This window comes from Eptatretus burgeri, chromosome 10, assembly GCF_056783735.1.
Source record: "Eptatretus burgeri isolate ZD-2024b chromosome 10, Ebu_testis_v1, whole genome shotgun sequence".
Taxonomy (NCBI): Eukaryota; Metazoa; Chordata; class Myxini; order Myxiniformes; family Myxinidae; genus Eptatretus; species Eptatretus burgeri.
Genome location: NC_140970.1, coordinates 89,264,507 through 89,283,258, shown reverse-complemented (window position 1 = coordinate 89,283,258; position 18,752 = coordinate 89,264,507). Strand labels below are relative to the sequence as shown.

At 33.9% G+C, this 18,752-nt stretch overlaps 1 protein-coding gene across 10 annotated transcripts in view; it reads right to left on the bottom strand.

Moving 5' to 3' along the window:
• LOC147019068 (polyhomeotic-like protein 2) overlaps nt 1-18,752 on the bottom strand; it is a 124,605-nt gene that overhangs the window by 56,147 nt on the left and 49,706 nt on the right. For all 10 annotated transcript variants that reach the window (XM_085899283.1, XM_085899282.1, XM_085899284.1 and 7 more), the window contains one exon: nt 1,997-2,392. In XM_085899283.1, coding sequence (XP_085755409.1) covers nt 1,997-2,392 — 396 coding nt within the window. The remainder of the gene's footprint in view (nt 1-1,996; nt 2,393-18,752) is intronic.

The following is an 18,752-nucleotide window of genomic DNA, read 5'->3' as shown; positions in this document are numbered from 1 at the left end:
AAAATGGATTCCCTTAAAGTCACACATTCCAGGAACGCAACCCCGACCTTAACCGTGGCCGGATTGTATTTGCTGATAAGACCCCTGTAACCAACACTCAACAATGAGGTGAACTTCACGCAACTCTTGGGAAACAACCCAACAAAACTGAGGTTAATCATCTGGCATTCCCACCAGTGCGTTCAACAACCACCAAGCGGCTTCAGATTAAACAACCACCAAGCGGCTTCAGATTAAACAACCACCAAGCGGCTTCAGATTAAACAACCACCAAGCGGCTTCAGATTAAACAACCGCCAAGCGGCTTCAGATTAAACAACCGCCAAGCGGCTTCACATTGAACAACCGCCAAGCGGCTTCAGATTAAACAACCGCCAAGCGGCTTAACATTAAACAACCACCAAGCTGCTTCAGATTAAACAACCACCAAGCGGCTTCACATTGAACAACCACCAAGCGGCTTCACATTGAACAACCACGCGGCTTCAGATTAAACCATCACCAAACGGCTTGAGATCAAACAACCACCAAACGGCTTGAGATCAAACAACCACCAAACGGCTTGAGATCAAACCACCACCAAACGGCCTGAGATCAAACAACCACCAAACGGCCTGAGATCAAACAACCACCAAACGGCCTGAGATCAAACAACCACCAAACGGCCTGAGATTAAACAACCATCAAACGGCTTGAGATCAAACAACCAAACGGCTTGAGTTCAAAACCAAACGGCCTGAGATTAAACAACCAAACGGCTTGAGATCAAACAACAACCAAATGGCTCGAGATGAAACAACAACCAAATGGCTCGAGATCAAACAACCACCAAACGGCTTGAGATCAAACCATCACCAATCGGCTTGAGATCAAACCATCACCAATCGGCTTGAGATCAAACAACCACCAAACGGCTAGAGATCAAACAACCACCAAACGGCTCGAGATCAAAACAACCACCAAACGGCTTGAGATCAAACAACCACCAAACGGCTTGAGATTAAACAACCACCAAACGGCCTGAGATCAAACAACCACCAAACGGCTCGATATCAAACCACCAACAAACGGCTTGAGATCAAACCACCACCAAACAGCTTGATGGAATGAACAATGGAATGCCAGTCTGTTAAAAGAGACTGGAGGGATTTGTCGTGACAATTATGCAAACTCGCAGAGTAACCTTCCTATGGGCGATCTTGTTCCAAGCATGCAACACGTTCTTCTGACGCATAACTTTGTTTGGGCAGTGTATAGGCAAGTGACAACTCTGTATAGGAAAAATGAATAACCCGGGTTCAGTGCATGAAGCAAAAACATACCTACTGCTTATAATTCAAAACACCTCACTGCATTGGAAAACGTGAAGACAGGAATATTGTACTGTAAATGGTGGAGACTTATAATACCCTCTCCCACCTGGAGGTAATGCAACACGATACACATTTACATAAAGATTTTGCATCATCACCACCCTCCCCCCTCCCCCCAAACCACCCACCCCACTCTCCCCCCACAAGACCACCGGAAAAGATAAAAACACCCCTGTGCATTAATTGGGGTTATGCTGATCCTCTGGAGCAAGTCTGGATGTATTTTGGCCAGAACTGGAGGAATAGTAGCCTGACAAACAAATCCACAAACACTGGTCCGTGAATTATAGTCAGGATAAATGACAAAAAAATATTTTTACATAAATTTAATAATCAACCTGACAACTTCAAAAAATAAAAAAAGGAAAAAAAAATAAGAGAAGAGAGGATGATAATTATAGAGAGAAAGCAGGGTACAAGAGTGTCGGATGGGTATGGAGAGAAGGGAGAGAACTTGGGGAGTTAGAGCAAGAGGAGGGAAGGGGGAGGAGCATACCATCGCAAATTCTGCTACATTTACGTTTGGATTTAGAATAAATAAATTGACCCAAACAATTTAATTCATTCAAAAGTAAATGTGAAGACAACAAAATACAAGCCTTTAGATGTTTGTGACAACCCACCTGAACTTCTACTTTGGCCGCCATTCCAGCCACACTCTGCGTGCTTGATTGAACTTGCAAGTTCATTGCTACGGTCTGAGGAGGAGGCCTGATGTATCCAGCAGCAATGTCTACTCCAAGGTGTTGCTGTGGCTGCAACCGTGGAGGCTGCAGCTCTGTCCCACATGCCATGGAAATTCCGTCACCTGTAACTCTGCTTGTTCGCATTCTTGCAGCTGAGGTGGAGGAAGGCCGACTGGCCTGCATGGTCATTGAAGGACTTCCAAGCTCCGACGGTGATTGATATGAGGCTGGAGTGAGTGGAGCACCCGACGGCAGAGAAAAAGGCGGTGGGGATTTTGGAGAGGGTAAATTTGGAGAGGCCTGATTTGGCTGAACAAGCGCCAAGGGCATGATCTAGGGGGTGGAAAAGTGAGAGAAGAGAAGATGATGCGTGAAAGGGAAAAATATTTCAAGACGATATATACCAAGCAAGAAGGATGTCTCAAATCTTGTTATGAATGCCAATGTTTGCAGCTCAAGTGAATAATCAGCTTTGTCACAAAAATCTTCATATTGCCCAAAACGAATCTGCACTATAAAAGTGAATTTGTATATTTATACATTTGTGCGTGTGTGTGTATACAATATATATAATTATATATATACATTATTTTTTATGTGTGTTTTGAAAACTAGAAAAAGACAACCAAATCCAACCAAATTTTGCATGTTGCTGAAGAAAACCAAAGTATTGTTGCGGTTCTGGAAACCGCATCCCTCCAACACCAATAGCAGCCAACATACAGTGGTCCCCAGTCAGTTATTTCATTAATGTACGTTCAGATAGTCCCTTCCTTCTTGTCTCGTGGGTTGAACGGACAGTTGTGTAAATCTCATAGCTCAGTCTGATTAAATATCTGAACCTCATTCCTATTATGTTTCTCTCTATTCCTGAGGTAAATCCAAGCAAAGGGTCCTCGCGAGAGTCAACAGGCACTACGCTCGGACACCCATCGGTAAAAACCACAACCACACCCTTCGTGTGAGAATGTGTCCTCACAGAAGACCAAGGGCAGCAGTAGAAGCCAACAATAAACGCCAGCACTGCACGGAGCGTGTGCCCCACAGAAGACAACCCCCCACCTACTGTTCAGGCAATCAGAGGCATAACCAACACACCAAATGCCAACAACATACAGTATGCACGCGGAACATTCTTCTTCAATCCAAATCTCCATTAATAAATATATCTGTCCTCTTTTCAATCCAAATCTCCATCTAATTATTATATCCAATAGTAGGGTAAGAATACTGATTCTGGCTCACTTTTCCCCATGTAAATGAATGGGGGATTTTCAGCGATTTATATTTTTTTTCCCTAAAAATAAATCCCCTTTTTATCCCAAGGTATATTTATTTGTCCCCCCTTTTAACCTGGAGGTTGAACCTCATTGAATTGAACACCTGGGGGTTGAACAGCTCACTCATTGAACCTATAAAGATTTGTTCATTCTCAAATTCCTTCAATAGTTTAATTTTCTTTGCACAATAATCTTCATCTAAAATATTGACAAACAAAACATTTGAATCTTTATATTTTTTAAGATACCCCATTTGTGCCATTACGAAATGATAAACTTCTCTTAATGCTCTTGTTTGACCACCTCCTGAGCCACAGGTTATTTTTTGTTAAGCCCCGCCCACTTTTCTTTAAGCCCCGCCCACTTTTGTTAAGCCCGCCCACTTTTCATAAGGTAATTTTTCTAAGCCACGCCCACTTTTCCTAAGCTCCGCCCACTTTTGCTAAGCTCCGCCCACTTTTCATAAGGTATTTTTTTCTAAGCCACGCCCACTTTTCCTAAGCTCCGCCCACTTTTGCTAAGCTCCGCCCACTTTTCATGAGGTATTTTTTTCTAAGCCACGCCCACTTTTCCTAAGCCCCGCCCACTTTTGCTAAGCTCCGCCCACTTTTCATAAGGTATTTTTTTTCTAAGCCACGCCCACTTTTCCTAAGCTCCGCCTACTTTTGCTAAGCCCCGCCCACTCTTACATCATTTCCAGTTCATCTCTGACTCACAAAGAAATCACTAGAAAATTACAGGATGTTATGGTTTTGAAAAATTTCCCAATGAAGGCTTGCCTAGGCTTGCCCAGGGAATTTCCAAAGGAAACCACACCCACCAGTCTTTCTCTATAAAAGCTTCAAACCCAGGCTCCATTTTAAACATTTGTTCTTGCTGGCAATGGTGTTCTGTGTGCTTGTCTCAAACTCTCTGTCTTCTATGGAACTAAACCTTCAAGTTGATGAACTGGATTCAAACCTCTTATCTATTGAGGTAAGATTTTTTATTTTCCTATTTTCAAACTTTGATTGAAGCATACTCATTTAATAATTAAATAACTTAATTAATACATTATTATTTTCTCTCACAGGAAATTGTATCTGAAAATACTGCTTTTGCTACAACTTGGGGGGAAATTGTTGGCTTGGTTGAAGACCTTGAGTGGGATGACTTTGGTGTTCCTTGAAACTCTCTGTCTTCTATGGAACTAAACCTTCAAGTTGATGAACTGGATTCAAACCTCTTATCTATTGAGGTAAGATTTTTTATTTTCCTATTTTCAAACTTTGATTGAAGCATACTCATTTAATAATTAAATAACTTAATTAATACATTATTATTTTCTCTCACAGGAAATTGTGTCTGAAATACGAAATGAAAATACTGCTTTTGCTACAACTTGGGGCGAAATTGTTGGCTTGGTTGAAGACCTTATGAGCGACCAAGACCCACAGAACGAGTTCGTCCTTGATGACCCAACCAAAGAGTTATACCTTGGAGACCAGCAAAATCCTGAAAAAGAGTTTTACAGCAATAGTACTCATTGTGAGTTATCAAGACAATACCCACTGAACAAGTTATACCTTGATGAGCCAGAATACAAGTTTTACCTTGGAGACTCACAAATTTTGAAAAAAAATCAGTAAATGAGTTCTGCCTTGATGGTTTAAATAACTACCTTGGAGACTCAGGAAAAGGGTTCTGCCAAGATGGTTCTAAATATGGGGCCTACCTTGGAGACTCACAAATTTTGAAAAAATCAGTAAATGAGTTCTGCCTTGATGGTTTAAATAACTACCTTGGAGACTCAGGAAAAGGGTTCTGCCAAGATGGTTCTAAATATGGGGCCTACCTTGGAGACTCACAAATTTTGAAAAAATCAGTAAATGAGTTATCCTTAAGAGACTTTGTAAGTTGGTTTTACTTTGAATACTTGAAATGTGGGTTCTGGATTGATAACTCACAATGTGATACATATCTTGGAAACTCAACGGGAATGTGGTTATACCTTGAAGACTTGGAAAGTTGGGTTTATGTTGGACACTTGAAACTTTTTTGGGGGCTTTTATTTATTTATTTATTTATTTATTTATTTATTATTATTATTTTATTTATTTATATTTTGGAGACTTTTGGAGTTATATCACTCTTTGGGACCTAAACCTAACGATGTAGTGCGGTGTCGGATGGTGCTTGATGGGAGCAAGGTCAAGAAAGTTCGGGGAAGAAAGTACAGGCTTACTCCACCTTTCTACGTCATCAAACCTGAAAGCCTTAAAAGACAGAATTGGAAGAAGAAAAAAAACGTAAAAAATATATATATATATAGGTGGAAATCTCATTTTGAAAAAGACATTGTGTTGGGCGAGGATTGAGTTGGGGTTGAGATTTTGAATGTGAGGGTTGGGGTTGAGATTTTGAATGTGAGGGTTGGGACACACACACACATACACATCAACAAACAAAAGTTAAGCCTTGACTATTCAGTTGAGGATTCTGTGTTTGGGGTTCACAGATCTAAGAACGTCCCCCTTGACACACATTATATACTGTTATACACCTCGGACTTGGCCCTCGAGTGTCCCACAACGGTGTATAGTAGGAGGGAGTGAAGCGCCAACCTATTGCTCCCCATTACACACACACACACAAACAAAAGTTAAACCTTGACTATTCAGTTGAGGATTCTGTGTTTTGGGGTTCACAGATCTAAGAACGTCCCCTTGACACACATTATATACTGTTATACACCTCGGACTTGTCCCTCTAGTGTCCACAAAGGTGTATTATATGCTTAGTTTTGTCTTTTGTAATTCCTGTGAATAAAATGAACCTAAAATCTCTTCCCCTTCCAAATCATATATTTTATAAGTCCAAGGAACTGTATCTATTACATCAACAATTTTAAAAAGTTCTTTCGTCCATCGTTCAGTAAAACCCTTTTCAAAATGAGATTTTCCACCTATATATTCTTACGATATCACCAACTTTGAACTTAGGTTTTCTGACATTAATCTCTTTTTCATATTTTAATTTTGTAAATGTTTCTGATGGCTTCATATTCGTTGACGTGTGAATCGTGTCATTATACTTATCCACAATATCCTGAATAAAAGATAACCATTGTTGTGAACCGAGTTGTGTGAATTTTTTATATAGTCTCTCTTTTAAGGTACGATTAAACGTTCAACAACAACTGCCTTCCCTTCATTAAAGGTACTGTATAATGTAATACTGTTATTTTTTAAAAAATTCATAAATGTCTTGTTATAAAACTCTCTACCCTCATCAGTCCACAATTTCTTAGGTTTTCTCTTACTTTTATTAAATATCTGTTGAAAAGCTAACACAAGAGTATTACCTGTTTTGTTTTTAAAGGGACAACCCACGCATATCTACTCCTCAAATCAATAACGGTTAAAGCATACTTGTACCCCTTATCATTATTGAGTTCAATCAAATCAGCAGACCAGATATAATCAACTTCCTTGGAATAAACTTTCCTTCTCTGAAACTTTGTGAATATTGGTTTATGTAATTCATCAGCTAATTGCTCTTCAGTCTTAATGGCATCATTAGAGCCTATAAGTTTTTTGAATTTCCAAGTCCAAGTTTCAATTTAGCACTAATCATCTTCTTCACGATGAACCTATCAACTTTTTCTCTCAAGGTTGGATTTTGTATCAGAGACAAATTATATAACATTTCTCTATCGGCTTCATGCTTTTCTTCCAACGTTGTGGTATTCCCATAATCAATATCGTGTCTCATGCACACTTCATCAACTCTATTGATTGGTTTATTTCAGGATTTAGGATTGTCTGCCTCATCTAATCTTTTATCCAAGTTTGTGCCTGGACCACAGAAAGAATACCCTGGAAGATGTAATTCCCCTGGTATTCCAGTAGTTGTAAATTTACTTCCTGATAAAAACTTTTGTATATCTCCTCCCAGTTTGTGTTTGGAGATAAATTGATTTTTTTTTGAACCACACACCGAACATATACCTTTTTGTATAACCCTGTTATTTTTACTTTTAATATATGAAATATTTTTAGTATTAGTTTTCTTTTTACATTTGAGACAATAACTCATTTATTTATGAGAAAAATTTCTGCAGAGTGCAAAAACCTTTTTAGTTTCCAACATGCACATTTGAATCTTAATTTTTAAAACATAAAGAATCCTTAGAAATGCCTTCACTCTCTCCTCCATTTATTTAAGAAAAAACTTGAATTAAAATACATGTCTTCTCGATGTCGATAGTCTTGTCGAAAAGTATTGCAAATAGACATTTTATTTCTTTGTATTGCGCCCTGGTGAGATAAGTTAATTTCTTTAATACCTCTATTCTTTTTTGAATCTCACTGGTTTCCATATTTTGATATTTATTCATTCTCTCTCTTTCCTCCCCTCTCTCTCTTCTCTCTTTCCTCCTTCTCTCTCTCCTCCTCCTCCTTTTCCTCCTCTTCCCTCTCTTCTTCAACTCCTTCCTCATCCCTTACTATACTTGAATCGTTTACACCCCATAGAATATTATACATATATTCATCAGGATTTCTTGTTATTCCTGTATCCAAAATAATTTTTTTTACAACAGGATACCAATAAAATTTCTTTTGAATTTCTAAAAGAGCCTTACCTTTTCTTAACCTTATAATTTTTTCATTATTTAACATTCTAATTAAATCTAAAGTTGTTGGTTTATCAACATCAGCATAATGCCAATCTTTTATTGAAAATACCTCATTCTTATGTTGTAGAACATATTTATTAAAATACCGAATACCCTTTTCTTGAAGGTATGCTTGGACACAGAAATGATAATTTTCTTGAAGCCTTCTTGCTGTCATTTATGTATTAGAAATATATGTTAGAATAATATTATGGCACGAAACACCTCCCCATCTTCCCATAGTTAAATCATTTTGTATTTCCTTACTTATTATATATAATCCTGTTTTTTCTGTTTTCATGAGATAAACAAGGGCAAAACCATTATTATATTTACCCTTATTAAATTCTTTTATTTGTTGTTTACTAATCGTGGCTCCACAAAACTCATTCTCGATACCAAGTGGATAATATTCTTCCTTACGAGACTGATTTAATTGTTCCAGGTCTTCGAGGTTAATTTTAAATGACCAATTATACCCTAAATCATTCATATCATACCCCCATTGTTCTATTCTCATACAAACGATACGCCCTTCTTTATAAATATTTATTTTAATTCGAACTGTGAATTCTGTATGACCTGGAGATAATATCAACACTTCTGTATCTTTAGAATACACAGCCGTTTTATTTAAGTATATATATTGTGATAAATCGCTTAATCTCACCAAGTCATTCGCGTCAGTCGGGCTTGGATAATTTTTTAATTTATAAGCATTTTCATGTTAATATTTTTTGTTTATATTATATTTATGTCGCGTTCAGCCTGTGCCTTTGTGTAATAATTTGATAAATCAATATTCAGTTCTTGAGATACACCAAAGATAGAACCATCTTTACCAACATAAGTCATTTATATTAGATTAAAAATAATATCATAAAATTTTTTATTTTTGTTGAGTTGAAATAACACATATAGACATAATTGACCACAACACTTGGAATTTAATTCTTGGACTTGAAATGTTTGATAAACACCATTCTGTAAGAATTTTATGACTTCAACAGGTGGTGGAAGACCAAAACTATCAAAATAATATTTGTCTTGACTATTAAAAATACAAACCCAATGAGACCCGTTCCCATCATTATCTTCTAAGTTCATAATAATATTCTTTGTATGTTTCGACACATTTGTTAATTCATCTCTCATACAAATAACCACATTATGAATTTTTAATTTCTTACAATATTTGGCAAGTTGTAAATTTGATGTTGTATTCTTTCCAAATTCTTTCAACCACTCATCAATACTCATTTATTTATTAGAAAGATATAATCCATTACCTCTTTTCGATTAATTTTACACCTGCTTGTGCTATAGAAGAAAGCATATCTCCAACTAACAATCTCGCTTTATCAGGCAGACCTTCAAGTTTTTCAGCAAAATCTACAATTACACCACTTCCACTAATTTGTTTCTCCAACTCTTTGTTATGTCTTTCCAATTCTTTTTGAGCCTGGAGTTGAGCCTTCCTTTCGTTGGCAGTTTTGACCGCTGTTGAAATACCACCCGTCAATGCTCCAACCGCACTTAAACCAGCAAATAAAGGAATTAGAAATGGGAGAAATCCTCCACTAGTCTCTCTTATTGAATATTTTTTCAACATTGGTTTTGTCATTTTAATTTTAAGTGAGCCAGTGTCATTCAAGATTTTAACCTGTTCTCTTGTAGGCAAAACATCAATTCTTACTGCTCCTTTTCTCTGAATTGTATTAACGTTAATCGTACAAGGCTTTTGATTTTGAACACAAGATGATAGTTTATGAAGATTGATTTGATTAACATATACCCCAGTTGGTACTTTGCCACTCATTTATTTAACAAAAAATTATGTGAGACTAATCATCACACCATTATCTGTATTAATCTGCAATTCTGTTTCTTCCAAAAGCAAACAATATGTATCAACTTCTTCACTCTCTCCTCTTTCAATGTATAGGGAAGTATCCACTCGATTAGACTTTATAGTTTCCTTTTGAGCGCTCAGGTCAAGCGCATAGATTGTATTCAAACTTTTAAATGCTGTCATATCCAAAATAGGTTCTTTATTTCCATTACTTTCACACACCTTTTGGTAAGACTTGTATGCTTCAGCAAAATCATTTTTTTTCCCAATTAATTTCCAATCTATCTCGTGGATAAAATGTTCCATCTAGAGAAACGCGAAGTTGTTTCACCTTAGCATTATCACTCAATGCATTATTCTTATCAGTCGCAGTATCACCATCTGGCTTTTTAAAATCATCCACAGATATCGTGGCTTTCCTTCCAGAACACCCAAATTCCACGTGTAAGTAGTTTGATTGAGTTTAACGTGTTGACATCTTCTTTTGAGGTATGATACACTGAGTGGTTTTTTGAGTTAAGTCTTCGATTCAACATCTCTTCTGTTTTAAGATTAGGAGTATATTCACTGATATACCAACTCATCTCCTCAATTACAAATTTATTCTGATCACCAAAAGCATTACCAACACCAAAAAGCAATCTATTTTCATTATCATTCCTTTGTAGTTGAAATCTAATTTTAAGACCATACAGAACTTTATCATAATCACAAAATCCAAATATACCTTTAAGAGGAACTGCCACAGTAAAACTATTTTCTGCTTTTGTATCATCATTATACATTCCTTTCCTTTGAATATATCCAGGGTCTGTGTTTGTTCCCGTTGACATATCAGGAATAAAACCTTCGACAGACCCCTTTCCCATTCTATCACTGAATGTATAGAGTGTAAATTTCATCATTTCAGATACAGCAGAGACATAATCAACCGCTTCAACTTCTTGTGTTCCAATATACAATCGCACACTATCAAACATTTTCCAGAAGAAATCATTTACAAGTGTAGCGTTTGTGTTATTCCCAGCCTTAGTGAATTTAAATTTACACAACAAGAAACTTTCGGAGAGATTCAAATAGGTTTGTTGATTATTTATTTCAAAACTTTTTGTACCATTTGTATTCCAGTCTGTTCCAGTTATTGCATTTACCTTGAAGTAATCTTCTTTTTAGTGGAGTTTGAGATAATAATAGTATCATCCAAATCATAGATACTATCAATTGCTTCCATACTTGTATTTATTTAGGAAAAAAGATGTTAAAACTTTTGAAACCCTGATCCAAGTATTTGAATTATTTTCTGTCGTTCTTGGGGGACAACTGAGTTTTACCTTTCTTAATTTCTTTTATTGCTTGTAATTTATGAGATTCTTTCTGAGCATCTTTTATACTCTTTACAGCACCTGCTACATTTCCCACAGCAGAAGCAGTTGAACCAATTAGGTCTTTATGTTTAAGAATAGTTGAACCAATACCCATGAGAGTATCAATTATCCCATCTCCTCTAAATTGATGTCCAACACCCCTTTGTCTCTTAGGTTTATAGTATCCTCTACCAAGATACATACCTTCACCCTTGTAGTACGGGGAAAGGAACATCCCATCCCCTGTAATTATTTTATATTTTCCCAACTCGTGCTTCCTCACAATAACCATCGTATTTATTTATTGAAAAACTTCACGTAGGTGAATTCTGATGGATATAACTTCTCCATTAAAAGAAATCACACGATTATCTTGGTCGGTTATCCTAAAATTTACTCTGTGTATGGTTTTCCTGACACAGGTAGATAAACCAAATTTTTAGGCTCCATATTGAATTTATAACCAATTGGGGTTGAGTATGCGCTGAATGAAAATATTGTATTTGTTTTAATCCATCATTATAAGCACCATCAATCAAATCACAGTGAATTAACACCGAATTTATTCCTGAGGATATTTGAATGACATTATCACTGTAAAACGTCCCATTAGTTTCAATCTTTTTGAGGAGAAACCTAATAACTCTCTAAATGAATTATCAATTGTGAAATCAACCTTGTAGTTATTTTTAACTTTAATCGTTGATTTTGAAGTATGTTTTTTGAATGTTTATAACAATATTTTTGGTTCATCACCCTGTTCTTTCATAAGACGAGCAATTTCGGAAGATATTTGAGAAATCTCGTATGTCTCGAATTGAGACTGTTATCGTTTTGTATCCACTTCCCGGATTATAACTAAACTTGTCATTTTTCTCGGTTATATTAAATAAGGTATTATAAGTCTCCAAGGACAATAAAGATGCCTCATATTCTTTTGGTGTGTCAAGTTGTAGTGGGTATGGGAATGAAGATGTGTGGTCGCTTGTTGTGAAATTAAAACTCAGGATTGTGCTTCTCATCTTATTTAATATGAGTTAAAATGTCTTTATATTGAGATTTATTAATTATTTTCATGTTCATCAACTGGTCTAAAATGGCTGATGCTTCATTAAAACAATTGTTATTTCCAGCCTTCTTACTGCCGAACAACAATAACAGTCTATTAACTAATTGCGATGGGTCATTTGGAAGAAAACTAATACCTGAACCAAGGATACTTAAAGCCTGAATAATGTGTTTCTCCTTCTCATTCTTCCTACTTTTACCAGAAAGAATAACCTTATAATTTAGAGTGTTCAGCAAATCAATATATACTCTATCATCATTATTTTCCATATCCAATGGTTTATCAATATACTTTGATTCATCCCTCACAGTTGAACCTTGTCTTCCATCTTTTGTGAGAAGAAACATTAATCTCGGAGTTAGTTTAACAGGGGGTTGAGCAGAACTTAAGAATCTTAATTCATCATTAAATATCAATACCTTTTCTTGAACAAGATGAAATATTGCTGGTTGTTCTGTTGGAATGAGTCCTGCTTTGGTTTTTGAATCCGCTGAATATTCATTGTTTTGAACAGCATTCACAATATAATCAGGGGTTGATTAATCTCTTCCAGTTGTTGAAATAAACCTTCATCATCATATTCTAATTCTCCTAAATGCTCTAATTCTTCCTCCGTCATTTGACTGAAATCTTTTAACATTTGAAGCTTTCTAGGAGTATATTCTACTGTGGGAACTGTGGAAACATCTTTCATTTTTTCTTGGGAAGTCTTTAAAAATGGTTTAAAGAATTTCTCTTGTTTTTTTTTCAAATGCTTCTTAGCCCGTTAGTTTCTGTCTCGTTTCTTCTTTATGTCTTCCTGTTGTTTTACAACTTTTGAAACCAACTCTTGATGTTCCTTAAATCTTCTTGCTCTTTCTTTTGTATCCATTTATTTATTGTAAAATATCATTTAATGAATTGTAAAGATCAACAGGGAAATTTTCCTTTTCTTCATCATTCAAGTAGATGTGTTCAAATAAATCCTTTTCTTTAAATATTTCATCAAATTCCTTTATTAACATTAATGCGAGTTGTAATTTCTTCTTCACTAATCCTTGCATCTCTGCTTTTCATACGTTTGTGTTGAGTTTCTTCATCAACATCAAAACCGAATGATAAAATCTTCACTCCGCTCAGATATTTAATAATTTGTCTCGTTCCTTCTGGATTAGTTTCTAATATCCCAACACCACCAGATTTTAGTTTCTTTAACTCACTCTTACAATGTGAATATTTTGTTGTACCAAGAGAAACCTCCTCAAATATTTGTCCTTCATTCCTCAATCGCATATGTTCCTCCACTGAAATATAGTGATAATCTTCACCTTTTACTTCTCCAGGTCTTATTGCTCTAGTTGTTGTTGATACAATGCGTATCACGGGTGTTTTAAGTAAATTTACAATATTCTCATTTGTACTACACAAGAACCTTGATTTATGAAAGTTTTTCCAGAAGCAGATTTACCCACAAGATTTATAATAATAGTTGTCATTTATATATGTAATTGTTTATAAAACAAAAAATATATCCCTTAATATCTCATCTTGTTTCACAACAATATATTTATATTTTTCAGTCGTATGCTTCATATAATCCTCAAATTTCTTTTTACTACATAATGTAGAACAATTATCTCTCCAAAAATTATTGATATCTATTGAATTTAACTTGAATAAAATAAAAGTATTAGCATTGTTTCTGATGGAACGACGAGGAAGTTGAAAGTACGATTGACTAAGATAAATACAATTACAAGAAGAATGTCTCCCTCTTGTGTAGTAGCTGTCCATTACCGTTTGGTTTCTCTCATTAACACAATCATCAAAGATAACGAGGTTCTTTTGATTTATCCAAATCTTGGGGAGACGGTATATCATCCGTATTATCACTAAGAATACAAGTTATAAGATTTGATTTCTTTTACATCTCTGTGTATCACAAAATAGTTGAATTATATCTTCAATGTTATAATCATTTAGGTTTTTTTTGACGTTTAAATAAACCTATTATATCTTCTTATGGAGACCAGCATTAAAACCTTGTGAGAGTAGTTGATACTCTGGTTGAAAACTCGACTTTGTGAAAATTATTAAATTATCATAATCTAAAAAGTTGGGAGTGAGGAGCATTTTTAAAAGTAAGCAGGTTTTTCCACATCCACTTGAACCAACTATGAGACATCTTAATGAATTTGGGAGATTTTTATGGTTGTTAAATTTTATCTTATTTTCCCAAATAGGTAAAAAATCATTCATTTATATATTTGAAAAACAGGTTATTTAATTTATTATTGGCTTTTTAGAAACTCTATATTTTATCCTAAGTTCAGGTTTAATTTCAAGATAATCCATTATTTTATTTATACAATATCTTGTGTTGATATTTCCCTGAAAATTACATCCATGAATAATATACAACAACAATCCTTTGAACATTTCTCTTATACGTTCAGTTTCTTCCCTTGTAAGGAAAGGTGTGTTATCATCCTCATACTTTACATTCATTTCTCTAATCAATCTTGTAAAGTAATTCATTTTTGGTGTAAATCTAAAAAGAATTATTTTCCTTTTATATTTTTATTATCATTAATTAGAAGATAATCACAGAATATACATTGTTTATAGGCTTTTGACTCTGTGTTTAATCCCCGTCTTTCACACGCAGGACAATTCTCAAATTTGTCATATGGAGAATCAGGAAAGTCTAGCATATTTATAAAGTAAAACTTTACTTAAACTGAAATTCATCTATACTTTCAGTTGTATATTACCATCGATATCGATATACTTTTTTCATTATCAGATTCAACGACAACATTTTTTATATTAAAGGTAATTTTAAAATTATCGTTAACTACTATTGAACGAAATGTCATTTCACCTGATATATTAACATCCTTTATTTCATCAAGATTTACATCTTTAGGGTTGTTGAAAAAAATACAAATTTCTCCTTGCATATTACAGATGGTCTTATCTTTTCTTTCTAAAGCTTCATCCATAAGGTTTTTGTTCTTTGATACTTTTTCTTGTTTCATTGCTTTTTCTAGTTTTGAATATATTACTAGAAGGAGAGGAGAAACTTTTGTTAGAGATACTTTAATTGATGTTCTACCAGGTATACTAAAAGCCCTTCCACTGAAGGAAATTGAAGAACTCATATTATTTACCATAATAGTTTTTATCCAATAGTTGTTATATTTATCTTTGTTCAATTTTACATCCTTGACATATTTCTCAGTATCTTTAACAGATGAAGAGATTGATTGAAACTTGTCTTTTGTGTCTTGAAACATTGTATTTATTAAGTGAAAAAGTTGGAGGATAAAATGTTTTTAAGCACAGATTCACCTATAAATTAAACGAAATTTTCATCAAAGAAAATTTTAGTTCAACAAAGTTTTATTCTATAAATATGCTGTATACAACGTACTGCGATGTTTGTAATCACGAATATAAACATTATAGAAAACACCTCCGAACCAACAAACACACATTTAATCTATTTCATCAAATATCTCCTCTTGAGTTGGAAAGAAAACATTGTGATATCTGTTCAAAGGATGTTTTGAAGAGTAGTTATAATCAACATCTTCAATCACAAAAACACAAGAAAAATGAGTTTAAAGTAAAGGAGACTATTATATTAAAAACACTGATGAGGCATTTAAAGGGCATATAAAAATAAGGATTTTTCAATTTGGAGAACCCGGTCCATCATCAATAGCTGAATCAATTGAAATAGTAAAACCCGATGTTGAAAAATTTATTAAAAGACATTAAAAGAAATAAAAACTTTAAAGTTTTATATGGGAGTGAAAATGAATATGAAAAGACAAGATGAAGAACAAACTCCTTATATGAGAACAGATCTTCATTTTATAACATCATTTCAAGATTTTTTGAATAGTGGGGTTTATGAAGAACTATCAAGACAAAAGGAGGATGTTGATAATACAGTGGTAGGAAGTGGATTCAATATTAAAAAAATCATCTTTTTAGATATACACATTCTAAAATCAAACCCTCTTAAAGCTTCTTCTTATATTGAATTACCAAAAGAAATAAAACTAAAGAAGGCAGTTGTTAATATTAAGAACAATGATAATAAATGTTTTCTCTGGTCTGTTCTTGCTCACTTACATCCACCAAAATGTAATTCAGAAAGAGTAAAACAATATATGAAATATGAGAATACCTTGGACATTAAAGATTTTAAATTCCCAATGCCACTAACAGATATTCCTAAATTTGAGAAAAAGAATAATCTTTCTATTAATGTATATGGATTAACGGATACAAACAAAGTTCAAATATTAAAAATTTCAAACAACTATAAAAATGAAGAAACACACATTGACCTTTTATATTTTAGTGTTGGAAAGAATTCACATTACACATACATCAATAATTTATCAAGATTAATCTCTTCTCAGGTATTCAGAACAGCAAACAAAATATATCCTTGTAAGCGATGTCTTAATTCATTTCATACAAAAGAAACGATTAGAACAACATTCAAAATATTGTAGTAATCATAAATCAGCTGTAATTACAATGCCTAAACCTGGTGAAAAGATTTATTTTGAAGATTATAATAAATCTATCATGCACCCATTTGTGATATACGCTGATTTTGAATGTATCCTTAAAAAAGATAAATACTGCTTCTCCTAATCCAAAAGAACCATATACAAATAAATATCAAAAACATATTCCTTGTGGTTTTTGTTATTATATCAAATCATCTGTTGGAGAAAAGTATAACAAACTTGAACATTATCGTGGAAAAAATGCTTCACAAGAGTTTGTAAAACGATTAGAAAAGGATTGTATAAGACTCACTAAATTAATGAAAGAAACAAATGAACCGATGAAATTAACCAAAGAAGAAAAATTAGAATTTAGAATGAACAATATCTGTCATATTTGTGAGGGGGAAATTAAGGAGTTTAAAGTTAGAGACCATTGTCATCTTACTGGTAAATATAGAGGTCCGTCTCATTCCTGTTGTAATCTTAATTATAAATTACCTTCTTTTATTCCAGTCTTTCTTCACAACAGCGCCAACTATGATACACATCTATTTATAAATGAACTTTCAAAAAACACCAGGGAATATTTCTGCTATAACAAACACAAGTCAAAAGTATATTTCATTTTCAAAAATGATATTCACAAAACCTATAACTCGTATTAGGTTTTTAGATTCTTACAAGTTTATGGGAACACCACTAGCCTACCTCGCATCAAATCTAAGCTCCACGGACTCTTTTCCAAATCTTAATTCATTCTTTCCAAAAGAGGAAATTCTCACTAAAGAGGAAATTCAGATTAAGAGAGAAATTCAAAGTAAAGAGGAAATTCTAACTGAAGATGAAATTCTAATTATAAAGAAAATTCGAACTAAAGAGGAAATTCAGATTAAAGATGAAATTCTGATTAAAGAAGGAATTCTTACGAGAGAGAGAAATTCAAACAAGGAATGAAATTCAAAAGAAAAGAGAAAATTCTTACAAGTAAGGGAATTTATCCTTATGATTATATGGATTCATTTATGAGATTTAAAGAAACACAACTTCCTTCAAAAGAAAGTTTCTATAATAACCTTTATGAAGAAGAGATAAGTGATAAGGAATATAAACACGCACAAGAAATATGGAAAATATTTAAGATAAAGAACCTTGCAGAATATCATGATTTATATCTAAAAACAGATGTTTTATTGTTAGCTGATGTGTTTGTGTCTCTTAGAACACTCTGTCATAATAAAAATTCTTATGGATTAGACCCTGCCCACTATTTCACAGCTCCTGGTTTAGCTTGGAGTGCAATGTTGAAAATGACAAAACAAGATATAGATTTAATCAGTGATGTTGATATGCTTTTGATGATTGAGAAGTCCAAGAGAGGTGGAATATCACAAGTATGTTCAAAAGATATGCTAAAGCAAATAATAAATATCTTCCAAATTATAATAGTGAAAAAGATAGTAATTATTTGATGTATTTTGATGCTAATAATTTGTATGGATGGGCAATGTCTCAATCTCTGCCTTATGGTAAATTAGAGTGGGTGGAAGAAAAGGATTATGAAAAGGCTTTGATGAATATTGTTATTTCTTCTCAAGAGGAATTGAATGACGAAGAAGAAGGTTATTATTTTGAAGTTGATTTGAGGTACCCGAGTGATCTTCATAATAAGCATAAAGATCTTCATTTGCATGTGAGAAAGAAACTCCAAAGAAAGAATGGTTAAGTGATTATCATAAAAGTTTTAATATTAAAGGCAAATCAACAGAAAAGTTATTAACAACATTCTATGATAAAGAGGGATATGTTTTACATCAGAGAAGCTTAAAACAGTTTTTGAGAGAAGGATTGAGAGTAGCTAAAATTCATAGAGTTTTAAAATTTAAACAAAGTCCTTGGGTGAAAAAGTATATTCAATTCAATACAGATATGAGAGCAAATACCAAAGTAAAATTTG